Source organism: Neodiprion lecontei, chromosome 5, assembly GCF_021901455.1.
Source record: "Neodiprion lecontei isolate iyNeoLeco1 chromosome 5, iyNeoLeco1.1, whole genome shotgun sequence".
Lineage (NCBI taxonomy): Eukaryota > Metazoa > Arthropoda > Insecta > Hymenoptera > Diprionidae > Neodiprion > Neodiprion lecontei.
In genome coordinates this window covers 12732254-12747074 of record NC_060264.1, presented here as the reverse complement: position 1 = coordinate 12747074, position 14821 = coordinate 12732254, and the positions used below count along the sequence as shown (strand labels likewise).

Below are 14821 nucleotides of genomic sequence, written 5' to 3'. Positions count from 1 at the left end.
TAAACAATTTTCATCCAATGTTCTCTATCATATAGTAGAATAAAAGATGTGACTAGTAAGAAATACGTGATTTAGAGTAAACGCATGTCGGATTTATTAATTGCTCTACTGTCGTGATTTCAACCATCCACCCCGTAACAACGGCAAAAAGTTTCAGTTGACTTATCAAGTCACGAGTAAAAGAAATATTCTTTTCTCTGTAGAAGAAGTTGCATTGGTTGATTTTTTTTCAAGTCGTTCGTATGTTTTGTCAAAAATTATTTGATTATACTTACAAATGACCAGGGTGCCGAAATGCAGTATTAAAATGAATGTTCAATATGACTTTTAAGGTGTTACTCCACGGTTGATCTAATAGGTAGAAACTGCGAATCTTGTACACCTACTAATTAATTACGGCAATTACATTACTAGAGACGAAATCTTTAGTTTGAACGACCTGAGTGTAAAAAGAGAATTCGCAGAAAAAGAAGCCATGACAATTAGTGTGTGCACAGAATCTAACGAAACTATTGTGTTCAGTGAAGCGATAACGAATATAAGAATTATTACAGAAGCACGGTTTAGAAGCTGTGACTACGTTGCATAGCCATGTGCGGAGTAACTTTTTATGGAGGATTACGTATTATACATACATAATTATACACTGTTAAAAATTTCTGTATAGAACTTCTTTCACTGTGCTAGAAGTTTTATCCGGATACGGAACAGTGAATTCACCATACATTTACTGTGTATTCAATTTACAAACACAATAAATTTACTATAAAACTTAGTGAAATCAGATTACTTTTGTGTGTTTTTCCTATAAATTTTAGTAAAATCAAAAATTTTCATTGTAAGTTTCAAACAAATGCATAGTAATTTACCTTGCTGCACTGAATTTGTAAATTTACACCTCTTTTGTACAATAAACGTGTAGTAAATTGACAATCATTTTCAACAGTGTAGGGGCAGAAGCACTAGTAATGAAAAGCATACTCGAATGTACATAATTGGATTACGGATAAGAGCAACAGCTAGTGGGAATCTACCTCTATCTACCGCGATGGACAATGAAACTATCAAACTGAAAATCATTGAGTAAAATTATTGATATTTACTGTACAGAGAAATATCAATAAACATTTTTATTATATCACTGATACCTGGAATTGGTGAAACCTATAACTTCGCCGAAGGATATGTCATATAACGAGCCGTTTCGCTCAGCCAGGAATTGTTCTACTTCCGAAAGAGTCGATGTTGATGAATCATGCGGCGGATCAATCAGATAGGTAAGTCCTCCAATCCCCACATGATCCTGAAGATTTTTCCCAACTCCTGGACTATCCAGAATAACCCGAATGCCGACCTCTTCTAAGTGTTCCTTAGGACCGATTCCTGAGAGCATTAGAAGTTGAGGCGATTGAATAGTGCCCGCTGAGAGTATCACCTCTTTTTTTGCACGAACGGTGTACTTCATGTTTTCTCGGACAAATTCAACACCGTAAGCTGTTTTTGTGGTTTCATTCACGAGAATCTTAGTGACCAAAGCACCCGTGCGTACATGGAGGTTTTCTCTTCCAGCTGTGGAACGCAGATAGGCTTTTGCCGAGCTGCATCTACGGCCATTTCTCACAGTGGCTTGCGGGTACATAAATCCCGTCTGCGTCTCTCCGTTTACATCCACCTCAGAGTAACCCATTTCAAAACTGGCATTGAGAAAATAGCTTGCAATCGGATGCTTGTATCTTGCTCGTTCAACAGTCAAATAGCCAGTGGTCCCATGATAAGGAGATGCGCGGAGATCAGGGATGGAGACGTTTTCCGCTTTTTTGAAGTGTGGTAAAACATCGTCGTATCCCCATCCGGAATTTCCCAACTCCTCCCATTGGTCGTAATCTTTTCGATTGCCACGAACGTATATCAGATAATTAATGACGCTGCTCCCTCCGAGTGCTTTACCTCTGGGCCAGTTGCATTGATTGTTGACCATGCCTTTACAATAGGTCGACGAATTTTCAATTTTGAATCCCCAGTCGACTTCGGTGTGCTGAAGATATGAAGCCAGTGAAGGTACGTCAGAGATAACTCCTTCATCGTTCCCACCCTCCAATAGCAGGATAGTCCAATTTGAATTTTCCGATAATCTGTTAGCGAGTACGGCTCCTGCAGATCCTCCTCCGATTATTACAAAGTCATAACTGCCAAGCATCTCTTCCACCGAAACGATACGTACTCTGTTGTCTTTGTCGACAATGTCAGGTCGCCGGAGGACTATCAAAAGTTCCAAAAATGTTAAAAATCCAATCATGGTCCCGTTGGACAAAGCAAAACGGATACCAGTGTATGCCCACTGAACAATCAGTTGGGATACAGATGTGTTTCTTTCGGGAACAATTTCCATGACAACTCCTTGATTCGGTATTGGCTGTCAAAACATTGTACAATTTCATCATTAGTAGGATGCAGACGTGTTTACTGGTATAAAATATTCGAGTGGGTATTCAATTGTTGAAATCGTAAACTAGTTGAGAAAGCAGTGACTTTAAAATTGCGTAGAATTATTAAAATCATTGCAGCCGCTTGTCACCCGATCTATAAGTGAATACCCCCTTGAAAATAGTATATGCATGATTTTCTTCGATTTTTTATCACTCACACAAAAAAAATTTTTATCCAGGGGTAAGTATCTCCTTATCCGGATGACTGGTGACTATGGCCAATACCAGCTCATCTGATCTAGCAACACGTCACTTAACGATCAATTTAGGAAAAAAGAAATGGTAATTTCGCACCTCCGTTCTTGGTACACAATATACTATTGCTACATGAGAGATTCGTTAAATTTCGACTTACGTACTGACGATTTACTGTAAAATCCACGTTAATACGTTCAACGTTTGTATGTTTTTCTCGTGGGCATTATTGACATTCTTTTGATCCCGTCAGCTTCTGCTTGTACAGACCATGTGAATTTGTTTCATTTCTGCGTTTCTTGCATTTATGCCCACGCCATTTATTCCAGTCTTTAGCAATATTTTCTCTTCATTCGCGTCATTCGACAGATTCTTAAATTCACGATAAACGGATCCCAGTATATGCTCATTGGACAGTCTGCAGTTGGGGTGCACAAGCGTATATCTATCGAGTACGATATCTATCACCACACTGTGATTTGGCGTTCACTGTGAAAAGTGTGTGCGATTCCTGTATCAAGAACTCAACACGGCACAAGAACTCAACACATTGATCGAGTCTCCGTCGAAATACTTGGTTTTTATAGTCCCAATAATATCTGTGCGTGTACGCGAATGACTTCAGGTCAAACGGATGCGTACGTTTGCGAACGTAGCGGTACAAATCACATAATTCTCATCGTACCAGTATTTGGACCTCAGCCAATCGTATCACAAGCATAGTAATAGTTTAGCTAATGTATATAACATTCAAATAAGCACTCGGGTTGAAATATTTGTTTCCTTTTTCCTGTTTTAATACTCCACCTATCCAGTCAAACAGTACTCAAGTTCAAATATTTGTTTCTTTGCCCCTACTTGTAAACATACATGCCTTGGGAGTCGTTTCACGGAGCCATCAAAGCCATGACCAGGCACTCAAGCTTGCAAGCAGGAACTAAATATCAAATATTTGAAGCTCGGCGTTTATTATACAAGGCATACAGAATATTAAACAATACGAGTTTCGGTCAGTGTTAGAATGCAGAACATGAATGATTCTCGAGAGCTCTAGTAAAAGATTCCCGTGGAGTTTCCATTACGTGATATCAACTCCATCAGCAAATGTGTTATTCATCGAGATTGGATTCCAACGCTGTGTTTAAAGTGCGCGAAGGAAAAGATAAATACTTTCATCGTTGACCTCCCATTAGAATTTAATGGTACGGTCCCAGACAGTGTTTCGATCGATCCGATCGTCCCATCTCAGCTTCACGAAAAACACGATAATCGATTTGTAACCGGAACACCACCGCGATGCATGCTACACAGTATATTGTAATTCAGCAACTAGCTCAATACCGATCCTATGACTACCCAATTTTGAGAATACATGACCTTGGTTGAAAAATTTTCAGCTTTTCAATGAAATTACTAGCTGCTACGTCTAGTTTTCAAGTCTACGCGCTTGTCCAACTTTCCCACATTCTTGCTGATACTCTACACCCTACATTGTCCTCTCACTCTCAAGTAGTCCTCCTGAAAATGATTGTGTGTTGAATTATAAAATTTACCTTGTGAATTCGATGAAACACATAAAAAATCACGTAATAAATTGCCAAAGCACGAATCACCAGGTATACCGGATCAAAAATCAAATAGTGAACTACACATAATTTTTGTACGATTTTTGATATAATGTTATTCAGTATACAAATTATCTACGTACCAAAACCGCCAGATCATTCATGCCGTCGAAATAATTTGGAACTATGATCGGCTGCTCTGTGATATTATTGTCTCTCAGTTTGACGTAATTTCTACACTTCGGGTGTATCAGTGCTGTTAGCACACTGTAAGCTTCCTTATCAATTATATTCGAAAATAAGGATGCGTAAAAGTCGTCTCTGAGACCAAAAACACTTTTAATAACTTGACCGTTTACATTTTGAGCGGCTGAACTAAGAAATAATTCAAGGTCCGGGTAATCGATAGAACTGTTGGCATACCTAAAAAGAAAACCGAAAGGTTTGATCAGAGATATTTGTATAATAGTACCTTATGTAACAAGGGAATAAAGTCGACTTTTATTCCTGTGTTACGTATAGGACTTTACTTCCGACTTAACTCTGGCTGTAAAAATTATTTGAAAGTTGGGACTTTTAAATTGGGCTCATATTTCTCGGTGATTTGGATTTAAGATCATATTTCCCGCAAATGTGTTTTAGGGAAAAACACGGGCCGCTTTCATCCCGCTTTTGAGGTCAATAAAGTTAACTTTATGGTTGAGTCGGGAATAAATTGTTGTACGTGTGATGTCATCTGTTAATCCAGTTCAAGTTTTCGCATATAGAGTGAAAAAAAAAAACGCCAAACATAAATTTTCAACTTATTTTGTATCAAATGTAAATTGAATTTCTTCTTCACTGGGTCATCAAGTTGTTATTGTGAAATTTCGAAATATTATTTTTCAGGAATTTGGACTCAGAACGGAGTCATCAACGCGGTTGTTTTTTGTTGGTGAAACATTCCAATTCCAAACCAACATCGATCGAAAATTCTCGGATTTCGTGAACCGGAAAATTTGGTGTCCTGAGACTTCCGAAACAGGGGCCGGTGAAGAATTCGAAAATCCGTGAAAGTACTCTCAGTAGTGTAACAAAACCTTCAAGGGAAAACAAAATCGAGTCACGTCGTATTATCCCGGAAATTCATGGCGTGTAATGGCAATGTTGAAAAATCGAATCGCCACTTCCCATTGGCTTCGGAACAACGTAACCACTTGATAACAGAACTTTAAAGACAGTAGATGATGACAGAAACTATTGTCAATGATTTTAAACTCCCGAATGTTGAAATCAGATAATGCTGAATTTTTGTTGTTGAATGCGTGTCCAAATTTTTTTTCTTGGTAGAATACGCGAGGAAAATTTCAGATGGCGTAAAAATGGTGATATTTCAAAAATATTCTATGAAACACGGTATGACGCATGTAATGTCAGTGTTTCTAAAAAACAAGAACTGCTACAACTGTTCTTCGACGCGAATATCATAAACGGAATTAGAACGATAATGCTTGAAGTACGTGATCCTTCAGTCAGATTTTAATATGGTTTGTAAATTTTGAGTATAGATGCCGTCGCTCTATAATTGGACCGTGCGTACAAAAAATTTCAAAATTTAATATACCGATCAGAGAAACTCCCGACAACCTCAAAATTGGAGAAGCAACGCGTTATCCATGTTTTTACTACACATGATAAATGCTACTATAATTCACCAAATTCTCATTCATTATCTGTATATAAACAGAGACCCTGTTTGCATTCAAGTCTTACAGATGCTTTGGAAAAATTGATACCATAATGCCGTTATGCTATTTCTATTCGCGACAATTTTATGACTTGAATAAAAGCTTAATTGCACCAAAAAACTACGGGATCTAAGTTGTTATTATTATTGTTGTTGCTGTTGTTTTTAGTATTATTTTGAACAATCTGCAAAAGTGTGACACAGATTTTGTGTATAGCTTACGAAACTGCGTACCTTACAATTCAACGTACTGCTCAAGACTTATACCAATAGACGAAAAAATTTTTAAATATCTAATTCAGAATAATGTAAATTTATGTTATTTGTTTTACATTGCAGAGAAAGCGCGTACGACTGTCAGGACTGGATTATTTTGGTACGAGTTGGCAACTGGTCGCCTAACGCTTGAAAATGTTCACCTGGTGTTGACGAAAGCCAATATTTCGCAGAAGCCTGTACCGTATAGGTGACCCTCTCTTTTTACCACAAAGTCCGTTACGTCCGCTAGAGTTGTCGTAGATGGATTGTACGGTGCATCAATCAAAAAAGTAAGCCCACCAATCATGATATGATCCTGAAGATTTTGCCCGACTCCTGGGCTGTCGTGAATAACCTTAATTCCAACCTCTTCCAGGTGATCTTTGGGTCCTATTCCTGAGAGCATTAGCAGTTTAGGCGATTCAATCGCGCCCGCTGAGAGTATTACCTCTTTTTTTGCACGAACAATGTGCCTCACGTTTTCTCGGACAAATTCAACTCCGTAAGCTGTTTTTGTCGTTTTATCGATGAGAATCTTATGGACCAGAGAATTCGTACTAATGTGCAGGTTTCTCCTATCAGCTGTGGATCGCAGATAGGCTTTCGACGTGCTGCATCGAAGGCCGTTTCTAGTAGTGGTTTGCGGCCGGTTAAATCCAGTTTGCGTCTTGCCGTTCACATCCACCTCATGGTAGCCCATTTCAGACATGGCATTCGAAAAGTATCCTTGCATCGGGTGTTCATACCTTGGATTTTCAACTGTAAGAGGGCCGGAGGTACCGTGATAAGGCGATTCGCGGAGACCGGGAATCGTCATATTTTCTGCCTTTTTAAAATACGGTAAAACGTCATCGTATCCCCATCCAGGATTCCCCGAATCCCTCCAGTTGTCGTAATCTCTTCGATTTCCACGTACGTATAGCATGTAATTAAGGCTGCTGGATCCTCCAAGTGATTTTCCTCTGGTCCAGTGGCATTGATTGTCGACCATGCCCTTACAATAGGCCGAAGAAGATTCAGTTTTGAATTTCCAGTCCATATCAGTGTTCACAAGATTATAAGTCATTACAGGTAGATCAGAAATGACTCTTTCATCACCTCCAGCCTCTAGTAGCAAGATCGTCCAGTTTTTATTTTCCGTTAATCTGTTGGCAAGTACAGCTCCTGCGGATCCTGCACCAATTACTACAAAGTCGTACTGGTCCAGCAGTTCTACCGTTGGAACGATGCGTGCTCTATTATCCTTGTCGACAATGTCAGGTCGCAGAAGCACTATTAGAACTTCGAAAAAAGTAACAAACCCGACTGTTACCCCGGCGCAGGACAAAGCTAAACGGATCCCTGTATATGCCCACTGAACAATCAGTTGGGGTACAGGCGTATTTCTGTCGGGTACAATGTCCATTGTAACTCTGTGATTTGGTCAAGTTTTTGCAACTGCTGTATCAAGAACTGAAGACGACACGAACATTGATCAAGCCTCCGCCGAAATGTCTGGTTTTTATATTCGTAAAAATATTTTTGCGCATGCGCATACTTCAGGTCAAACGGGTACTTCATCCAATCAATTTACACGTATAATAATGGTTTTGTTGACACACGAAAGGTTCAAATAACTGCTCAGGATTGAATATTTGTTTGCTTAATTCTATTTCTTAATTACATTTACTTACTTGTTAGGAAAATGATGCTCAGAACAAATATTTGTTTTCTTGTCCCTGTTTCTATGTTCCACTTACTTAGTAAAATAAGAAGTGATCGAACGTTAGTTTTCTTGAACCTACTTGAAAATTTTCATGCCTTATGAATCGCGTCACGGAGATTTAACGCCATCACAGGGACCCAAATTTTCAAGTGGAAATAAGATAACGGTTATTCGAAACTCAGCATTTATTTGATAAGGCGTGTAGAATATTAAGCAAAATAAATTTTGTTTATTGTCAGCACGCAGAATATGAATGATTCTCAAGAGCTGTGGCATAAAATTTCCACGGACTTTTCATTACGTCATATCAACTCTTTTAGCAAACATATGATATTTAGCCCACTCATTTTAGGTTTTAACCTCAAATTAAGTCCCAGCAAGCTGTAATTTGATGTATACCTTCATTTAGCGGTAAAATATAAGCCTTCATAAGTTCCAACGATTTCATTATACGCAAAACAATTGGGCAACAACGAACAAGGCGAGAAATGACTTTTCGTATTTATCTCCGTATCCGTTTGTCCTACGTCAGAAATAGCATTTATCAAAAATAAAGATGAAACACTTATCTACAAAAAATGTTGCACACTTTTTCCCATAAAGATTGTGATTTCACCAAAATACGACGTATAAACTCTGCACCCATGCTTCCCTTTCCCTCAGGCTTAAAAACTCCATGTCTTCAAAAAGGAGCTTTGGATTAAAAATCCCGAGTCCCCGCAAACTGCAGTTCTGGTTTCACAAACCCGAGTTTGTGAAACTTCTGGTTAAGAGCACAGGATCTTTTGGGTGTACGAGTTCCGTCCTGACTCGCGCTCAATTAAAAGCAGACCGTATTTTTATAATTGATTCCTAATTTCTAATTTTATCAGTCACGGTAAAATCACCCAGAACAACGGACGATTGTTCATACGAGCAAAGAGGTGCTCTTGAAAATCGTACACGTTACAATGTATGTGAAGAATAGTTGTGAAATGGTTAAGTGGCCTAATTGAAAGATGTAGGAAGATTCTTACTAGACGAATATTTAGGTTCTTGAAAGATGAGCAAGGCGTTGAGCCCAGTCACGTCTTTCTGAAAAACCTCACGATCCTAATTTTATCAAGTTTAGTTGTGCATCAGTGAAAAAAATTTCAACGCAAATATAGGTTGCGTAGTTTTCGAAAACTCTCTCGCGAACAAAGAGTCAGTGGTCTAATAGAACCATACCGGGGGAATTCCTTTGTATATAAATCCCTTTGCAATATACGAAGATTTATAACATTTCCAGCTAACTGTATTAAATGCACTCCGAGTTTATTTTTCTTACGCTTTTGTCTTTGCTATTGGGTGAAAACTGAGGAAACCGCACTCATTGTCAATGAGAGTGAGAGATAGATAGATAAATAAATAGATAGATAGACAGATAGATTTTCATTCTCATCAGCAGCAGCGACTTGAGCGACAACATTAGACATGGTATCCGACCGAGGGAAATTTCAGCCAGTTAAAACTATAAAATGACGCAAGAGAAGCTCCTTCGTAATATCGTAAAAGAGATACTTTTATTTTACTCGTTGAAATTATATTGATGGTTCTAATACACAGCTTTTATATTTACGCCGTTACCATAATTACATTTCATCTTCGTTTACACATTTTATTTTTATTCCACTCGCATTTGTTGCTTTTAAACTAGTTCGAATATTGCCATTGTTAAAAGTCTTAGATAAAGATTTATCTATTATATCTACGTCGATGTATTCGTCATTTGCACCGCGATAATTGCCTGTGCAATGGTTTTGAATATATTTTCCTTAAGTGAGAACCCAACTTGATTTATTAAAACAAGACAGTATGTTCATTATAAAAACAATTAACGAAACAAAAACGAAATGATGATTATTTCAATGTATTTTCGATGTAACAATAAACAAATAAAAGGTCGTCAATATTATGGTTCTCAAAAAATGTATTCTGAGAATCACAGGGTGATAAATATATTGAAACTGTGTTGAGAGATATAATTTTTGTCTGAACTATTATATTGTATTTTTCATGATTTCTAACAACAAACCACTATGTGAAATGCTGATTACGAGTTCTTAATCGTATGCTGCATATAGGTATTCCATGCCAACTGAGGACATTTTCCCTGACCCCCGCCAATTTTTTTCATTATTTTTTATATAATTCTACAACCTAAAAAAAGCAATCACCGTTTTTTTCAGATTTTTCGTCCCAACCATTCTTTTTTAAAAAATGTTACAAACCCTTTTATGGTCCTAAAACAAAACACTATTTTTTATTTGTTTACAAAAATTCACATAACTTCTGGGTCCCAAAATAAAAATTTGGAGCCATAGTTCAGAGTGGAGAATTGATTTTTTGTATTCTTCGAATATTTTTTTAGAGGAATAATTTTTCTCATTTTGTATGTATACAAATCGTGAATTTGCTTCATTATGTTTTATATGATTCTAACACCTAAAAAAAGCACTCACCATTTTTTTCAGATTTTTTGTCCCAACCATTCTTTTTTAAAAAATGTTACAAACATAACATATTTTTTATACATATACGTACAAAATAAGAAAAATTATTCGTATGAAAAAATATTTAAGAAATACAAAAAATCAATTCTCCACTCTGAACTATGCCTCCAAATTTTTGTTTTGGGACCTGGAAATTATGTTACTTTTGTAAAATAATTAAAAATGGCGGTTTTTTTTTTGACCATAATAGGGTTTGTAACATTTTTTTAAAAAAGGATGATTGGGACGAAAAATCTAAAAAAAAATGGTGAGTGCTTTTTTAGGTTGTAGAATCATACAAAAAATGATGAAGCAAATTGGCAGGGGTCAGGGAAAATGTCCTCTTAGTAGGCATGGAATACCTCATACACATATATATACTCATAACCTTGCGTAGAGCCGAGGATAGCGTATACTTACATTTTCATTGATTCTGCAAATATCTGTATACAGCTTAGACGTTGACATAGCCCTCACGTTCCACACATTTATGGTTGCTTCTTACAGTAACCTCAGCGATGACAGGATTTTCAGAATCGTCTTTTTAATCACTTAATGCCGCACTACGAAAATTTATACAAAATATTCTGACCACGTGGCTTGAAACTCTTCGCAACACCGGTTCTTGCTTCTTGCAAGGACAATGGCTCGGGTGAGGCGCATGCGCACTATCGATAGAACCTTCGCGTCAGTGTTCAAATCCTACAGTTTCGTCTGTGCGCCTAAGCTGTGCGCATGCGCCTCATGAAACTAGCATTCCGCCACACTCGCCGTTCCCGGCTTCCGGCTTCCTCATGCATCCACATGGCGAAAGGCACACGTGCGGACGGGCAACGGTTGGACGTCGATAGGCCGTTGACTCGCACAATGGCATCTACGCGTCAAATAACTCACGCTCTCGTATATTATACTAGTAATCGTGTCAAAAAAATCGTGCCCGTAAAGTCAGTGGTGGACTTTCATCCGAAAAGTGAAACAGATTTCGAGAAAAAATTGAGATACAAAGTATGGTTTGACGGGCAGGGGCCTGGAGTGCACAACCTGTTGCTAAAAGCATACGTGCTATTGCTGGGCGGTAAGTACTACGACATAATTATAACTTGCACAATTTTCGGACCCAAAACATCATTTGCAATGAAGAAAAATTATAAGTACTATAGTATACAGCAAATAATAATAACGATAAAACAAATATATATATATATATATATATATATGTCAGATACGATAATACGTTCAGGGAACGAATAGGTTTACTTGTCAGGATCTAATGACCTGAACGTATGTCACGCGTCTGGTATATAAAAAAATGACAAATAATAGAAAAACGATGTACTTCACTGGCTGCCACATTGACACAGCTTACATGCCTTTTATTAAGCTTCGATACAAGAATAATAAAATATAAAATCGAACCACTCGGTAGCAATGCTAGTAGAGTGTATCACGGAGAGCCTGTTCTAATTAAAAACGTCTTGTCGTAACCAATACCAAGAAAGTATAACCCGGAGAGCTGTCCCCCACTCCACATATCTTGGCCTCTCCGTGACACAACCCACTCGTGGTCCATGCACCACGCATTACCACCGTGGTAGGTTCTTCTAAGAACCCTTATTGATTCCTAGCCGGCGATCATATAAACAGGGCGTGGTGCGCGACTCCATCACATGGCACCTGATAATTGAGTCTTAGTAAACATCGGCGAGCGAGAAATCGAGAACGCTGTTTTAAAACCTTAATTTCCACGGCGATGCGACATATACATATATAATATATATAATAAAATGTCTTGACGAGCAGGGCACATCATTATCGAATCCGCTCAATTCGCGGTATGGGAAATCTTGAGCCCCGGGGTATTGGCGGATCCGTTAAATTGATGAATCAGAGCCTCGCGATTCACCCAAGTTGATAATTTCTAAATACAAATAACAACTGCCCGGTTGCCGAGTTTACGCGTCCTAGTTCGAATCACCTCGTGGCGTCTTTTGAAAACAACTTATGAACATAATTAATAAATAATCAAAACATGTGCCAACAAAAAAAAAAATTAATCAGAGTACATTGGCACACATCACCTTTTGGTGATTATAGCCATTAATTCAATATAATAATAATATACGGAATCTTGGACCCTGTTGGTCTTCTAAGCCAAATACTGATATATATAGAGCCAAATGATCTTTTGCATTTTCTCGCTACCTCGTGGTATATTACACACGTGCCAACGGGTTGCATATATGTATGTAATTCTATGCTTGTGTGGAATGTAACAGAGAAAGGGAATCTCCGCGGTGTAACGCCGGGCTAGCGAGCGGCGGGGAGTGGGAGGGGGGCATACACACGTCCGTTGCGATGAAGAATATTGTACTATGGGTGCGTTCGGGGAGTCGCTCTCCGCGCTATCTAGCGCTAAAATTTGTTCACGGAGCCCGATGGTGGTGCTATCAAACGTGTTCGTGACGTCATCAATAATGGCGTGTGACGTCATAACAATTCACTGTCAATTCTATTTCTTCCGAGGTGGTGTAATGACAACGTTAGTGTTTGCGAACTCTGTGAACTCGAACGCTATCAGTACTCATCGTGATCCTAACCTCCTTCGTTCATCGAGCAACCAGGATTCCGACAGCAAAATGAACAATTCCGTCGAAGTCGTTTTCCAAGATCTTGATGCTAAGGAAGAGTACACGTTGCAACTGTCACCGAACACTGCTCTAAGAGCACATAACGGTAAGTTTTATCTTGATTGAAAGCTTAGGTATGGATCTAATTCTGTTTTCGTAAGCATGTCTTTTATTTCTCAAAACTGAAGTGGTTTCCCCAGTCAACAAATTTCGTAACTCCTGTGCTTTTTTTCCATTAATAATTACGACATATTTTATATCTTTTGATATCCAATGCGCAATATTTCCACAGGAAGAACTTTTAATAAACAAATATTGCACGTTCAAACTGCTCGGCATAAAAATGTCATTAAATATACGACGGTGCGCTACATTTCTATTGTGAACGTTTTTTTCTCAATTGCTTGTTTTCTACATGTATTGCACACAGATTTGGATTTTGCAACTAACCTCTTGAACGTTGCCCGACAAGAGTGCAATCTTAGTATTGCGGGCGGAGGTGAGATTTTCGGTTTTCTATGTGATCATAATAATTTCTACCCTAGTTACTCAACGCATATTTGAAACAATCAAACGATTTTAGCATTCATTAATATGGTGATTAAATTTCAGAGGCTTCTCAAGCTGCTTCAAATGATGGAATGCTCGGTATGTAATTGTTCAAATTGATTATGTGGCTTTTCCTGATGTCCGATAACTAATTGAATTTTTTTATTCTACAGAATATGCTCAGGATGCACTGGACGAAGACGAGGAAATGAATGAGAATTCTGCCGCTGCAAACAAGGAAAGTAAGTACACAATCTATAAAATAATCTATTTCTGTATTTTTACATTTATGTTTTACGTATTGTAGTGCTCAATTTATATTACAGACTTCAGATGGTCTGAACCAGCTATAATGTTGCTCCTGGAAGAGTATCGGCTCCGAGAACCTTCGATGTCTTCTGGCAAGACGAGTCACGTCAAAGCCTGGAAGGAAATCGCAGCGGTAATGAAGCTGAAAGGCCATAACGTGTCAGGCAGACAATGCATGACAAGATTGAATACAATGAAGCGGACGTACAAGGCCATCAAAGATCACAACGGCAAATCAGGCAATAACAGGCGCACATGGAAGTATTATGACGTAAGTAGTATGACAATTGATATTACTTTGTTTTTAAGATAGCAGTCTCGCCGCGAATTGTTTGAATGAAATTTAGATTTTCGCAAATCACTGTCTTGCCGGTATCGAATATACAGAGTTGATCGGAGAGATTGCGTGAGAAAACTGATTACGTGAAATCAATAACGAATCGCCTAAAAAAGCCGTCATTTCATTAAACGAAAAAATCTCTTCGAGTTCTCCATTTCCGTTACTTTTGCAGCAAGATTACGAATATTTTTTAGGCAATGGAAAGTCTGATTGGGCAAAAACCGTTCATGGCTCCGCTGGCGACTATTTCCTCAACCGCACCTCAGAATGATGTCGAGAGTAGTAGCTCATCAGTTGCCAGTGCAACTAACCAAGTTACTCGTGAGTAAAAATAAAAAATTATCTATTCAATAATTATTACAATGATTTTTACCGCGTTGAAAATACCGATGAATCTTCTAGGCAAACGTAAAGCATCCGACGCAGTGGACAAACTTCTAGAAGCTCGCGAAGCAGCTGAAGAAGGAAAAGAGAGGAGACACAAAGAAAGGATGGAAATGCAAACAAAAATGATACATTTTCTCAGTCAACTTGTAAGGAAGGAATAA

At 38.2% G+C, this 14821-nt stretch overlaps 3 protein-coding genes across 3 annotated transcripts; 1 reads left to right on the top strand and 2 right to left on the bottom strand.

Annotated features, from left to right (window-relative positions):
• Positions 1–1138: 1138 nt before the first annotated feature.
• On the bottom strand, positions 1139–2389 carry LOC124294796 (glucose dehydrogenase [FAD, quinone]-like). The gene has a single exon (XM_046741975.1). It carries the CDS (start codon positions 2387–2389, stop codon positions 1139–1141), a length of 1251 nt encoding a protein of 416 aa, XP_046597931.1.
• Positions 2390–6387: 3998 nt separating this feature from the next.
• On the bottom strand, positions 6388–7635 carry LOC107227457 (glucose dehydrogenase [FAD, quinone]-like). Its single transcript, XM_015668604.2, has one exon. It carries the CDS (start codon positions 7633–7635, stop codon positions 6388–6390), a length of 1248 nt encoding a protein of 415 aa, XP_015524090.2.
• Positions 7636–12979: 5344 nt separating this feature from the next.
• On the top strand, positions 12980–14821 carry LOC124294794. The gene is made up of 6 exons (XM_046741970.1): positions 12980–13181; positions 13688–13723; positions 13798–13866; positions 13951–14204; positions 14468–14594; positions 14676–14821. The coding sequence occupies exons 1-6, from the start codon at positions 12980–12982 to the stop codon at positions 14819–14821; spliced, it is 834 nt and encodes a 277-aa protein (XP_046597926.1).

Excerpts from the sequence above, each read along its gene's own strand:
- LOC124294796 (XM_046741975.1), bottom strand. The coding sequence starts at position 2,389 with ATGGAAATTGTTCCCGAAAGAAACACATCTGTATCCCAACTGATTGTT.
- LOC107227457 (XM_015668604.2), bottom strand. The coding sequence starts at position 7,635 with ATGGACATTGTACCCGACAGAAATACGCCTGTACCCCAACTGATTGTT.
- LOC124294794 (XM_046741970.1), top strand. The coding sequence starts at position 12,980 with ATGACAACGTTAGTGTTTGCGAACTCTGTGAACTCGAACGCTATCAGT. Across the intron at positions 13,182-13,687 it reads TGCTCTAAGAGCACATAACG|AGGCTTCTCAAGCTGCTTCA; the intron begins GTAAGTTTTATC and ends ATTAAATTTCAG. Across the intron at positions 13,867-13,950 it reads TGCCGCTGCAAACAAGGAAA|ACTTCAGATGGTCTGAACCA; the intron begins GTAAGTACACAA and ends TTTATATTACAG.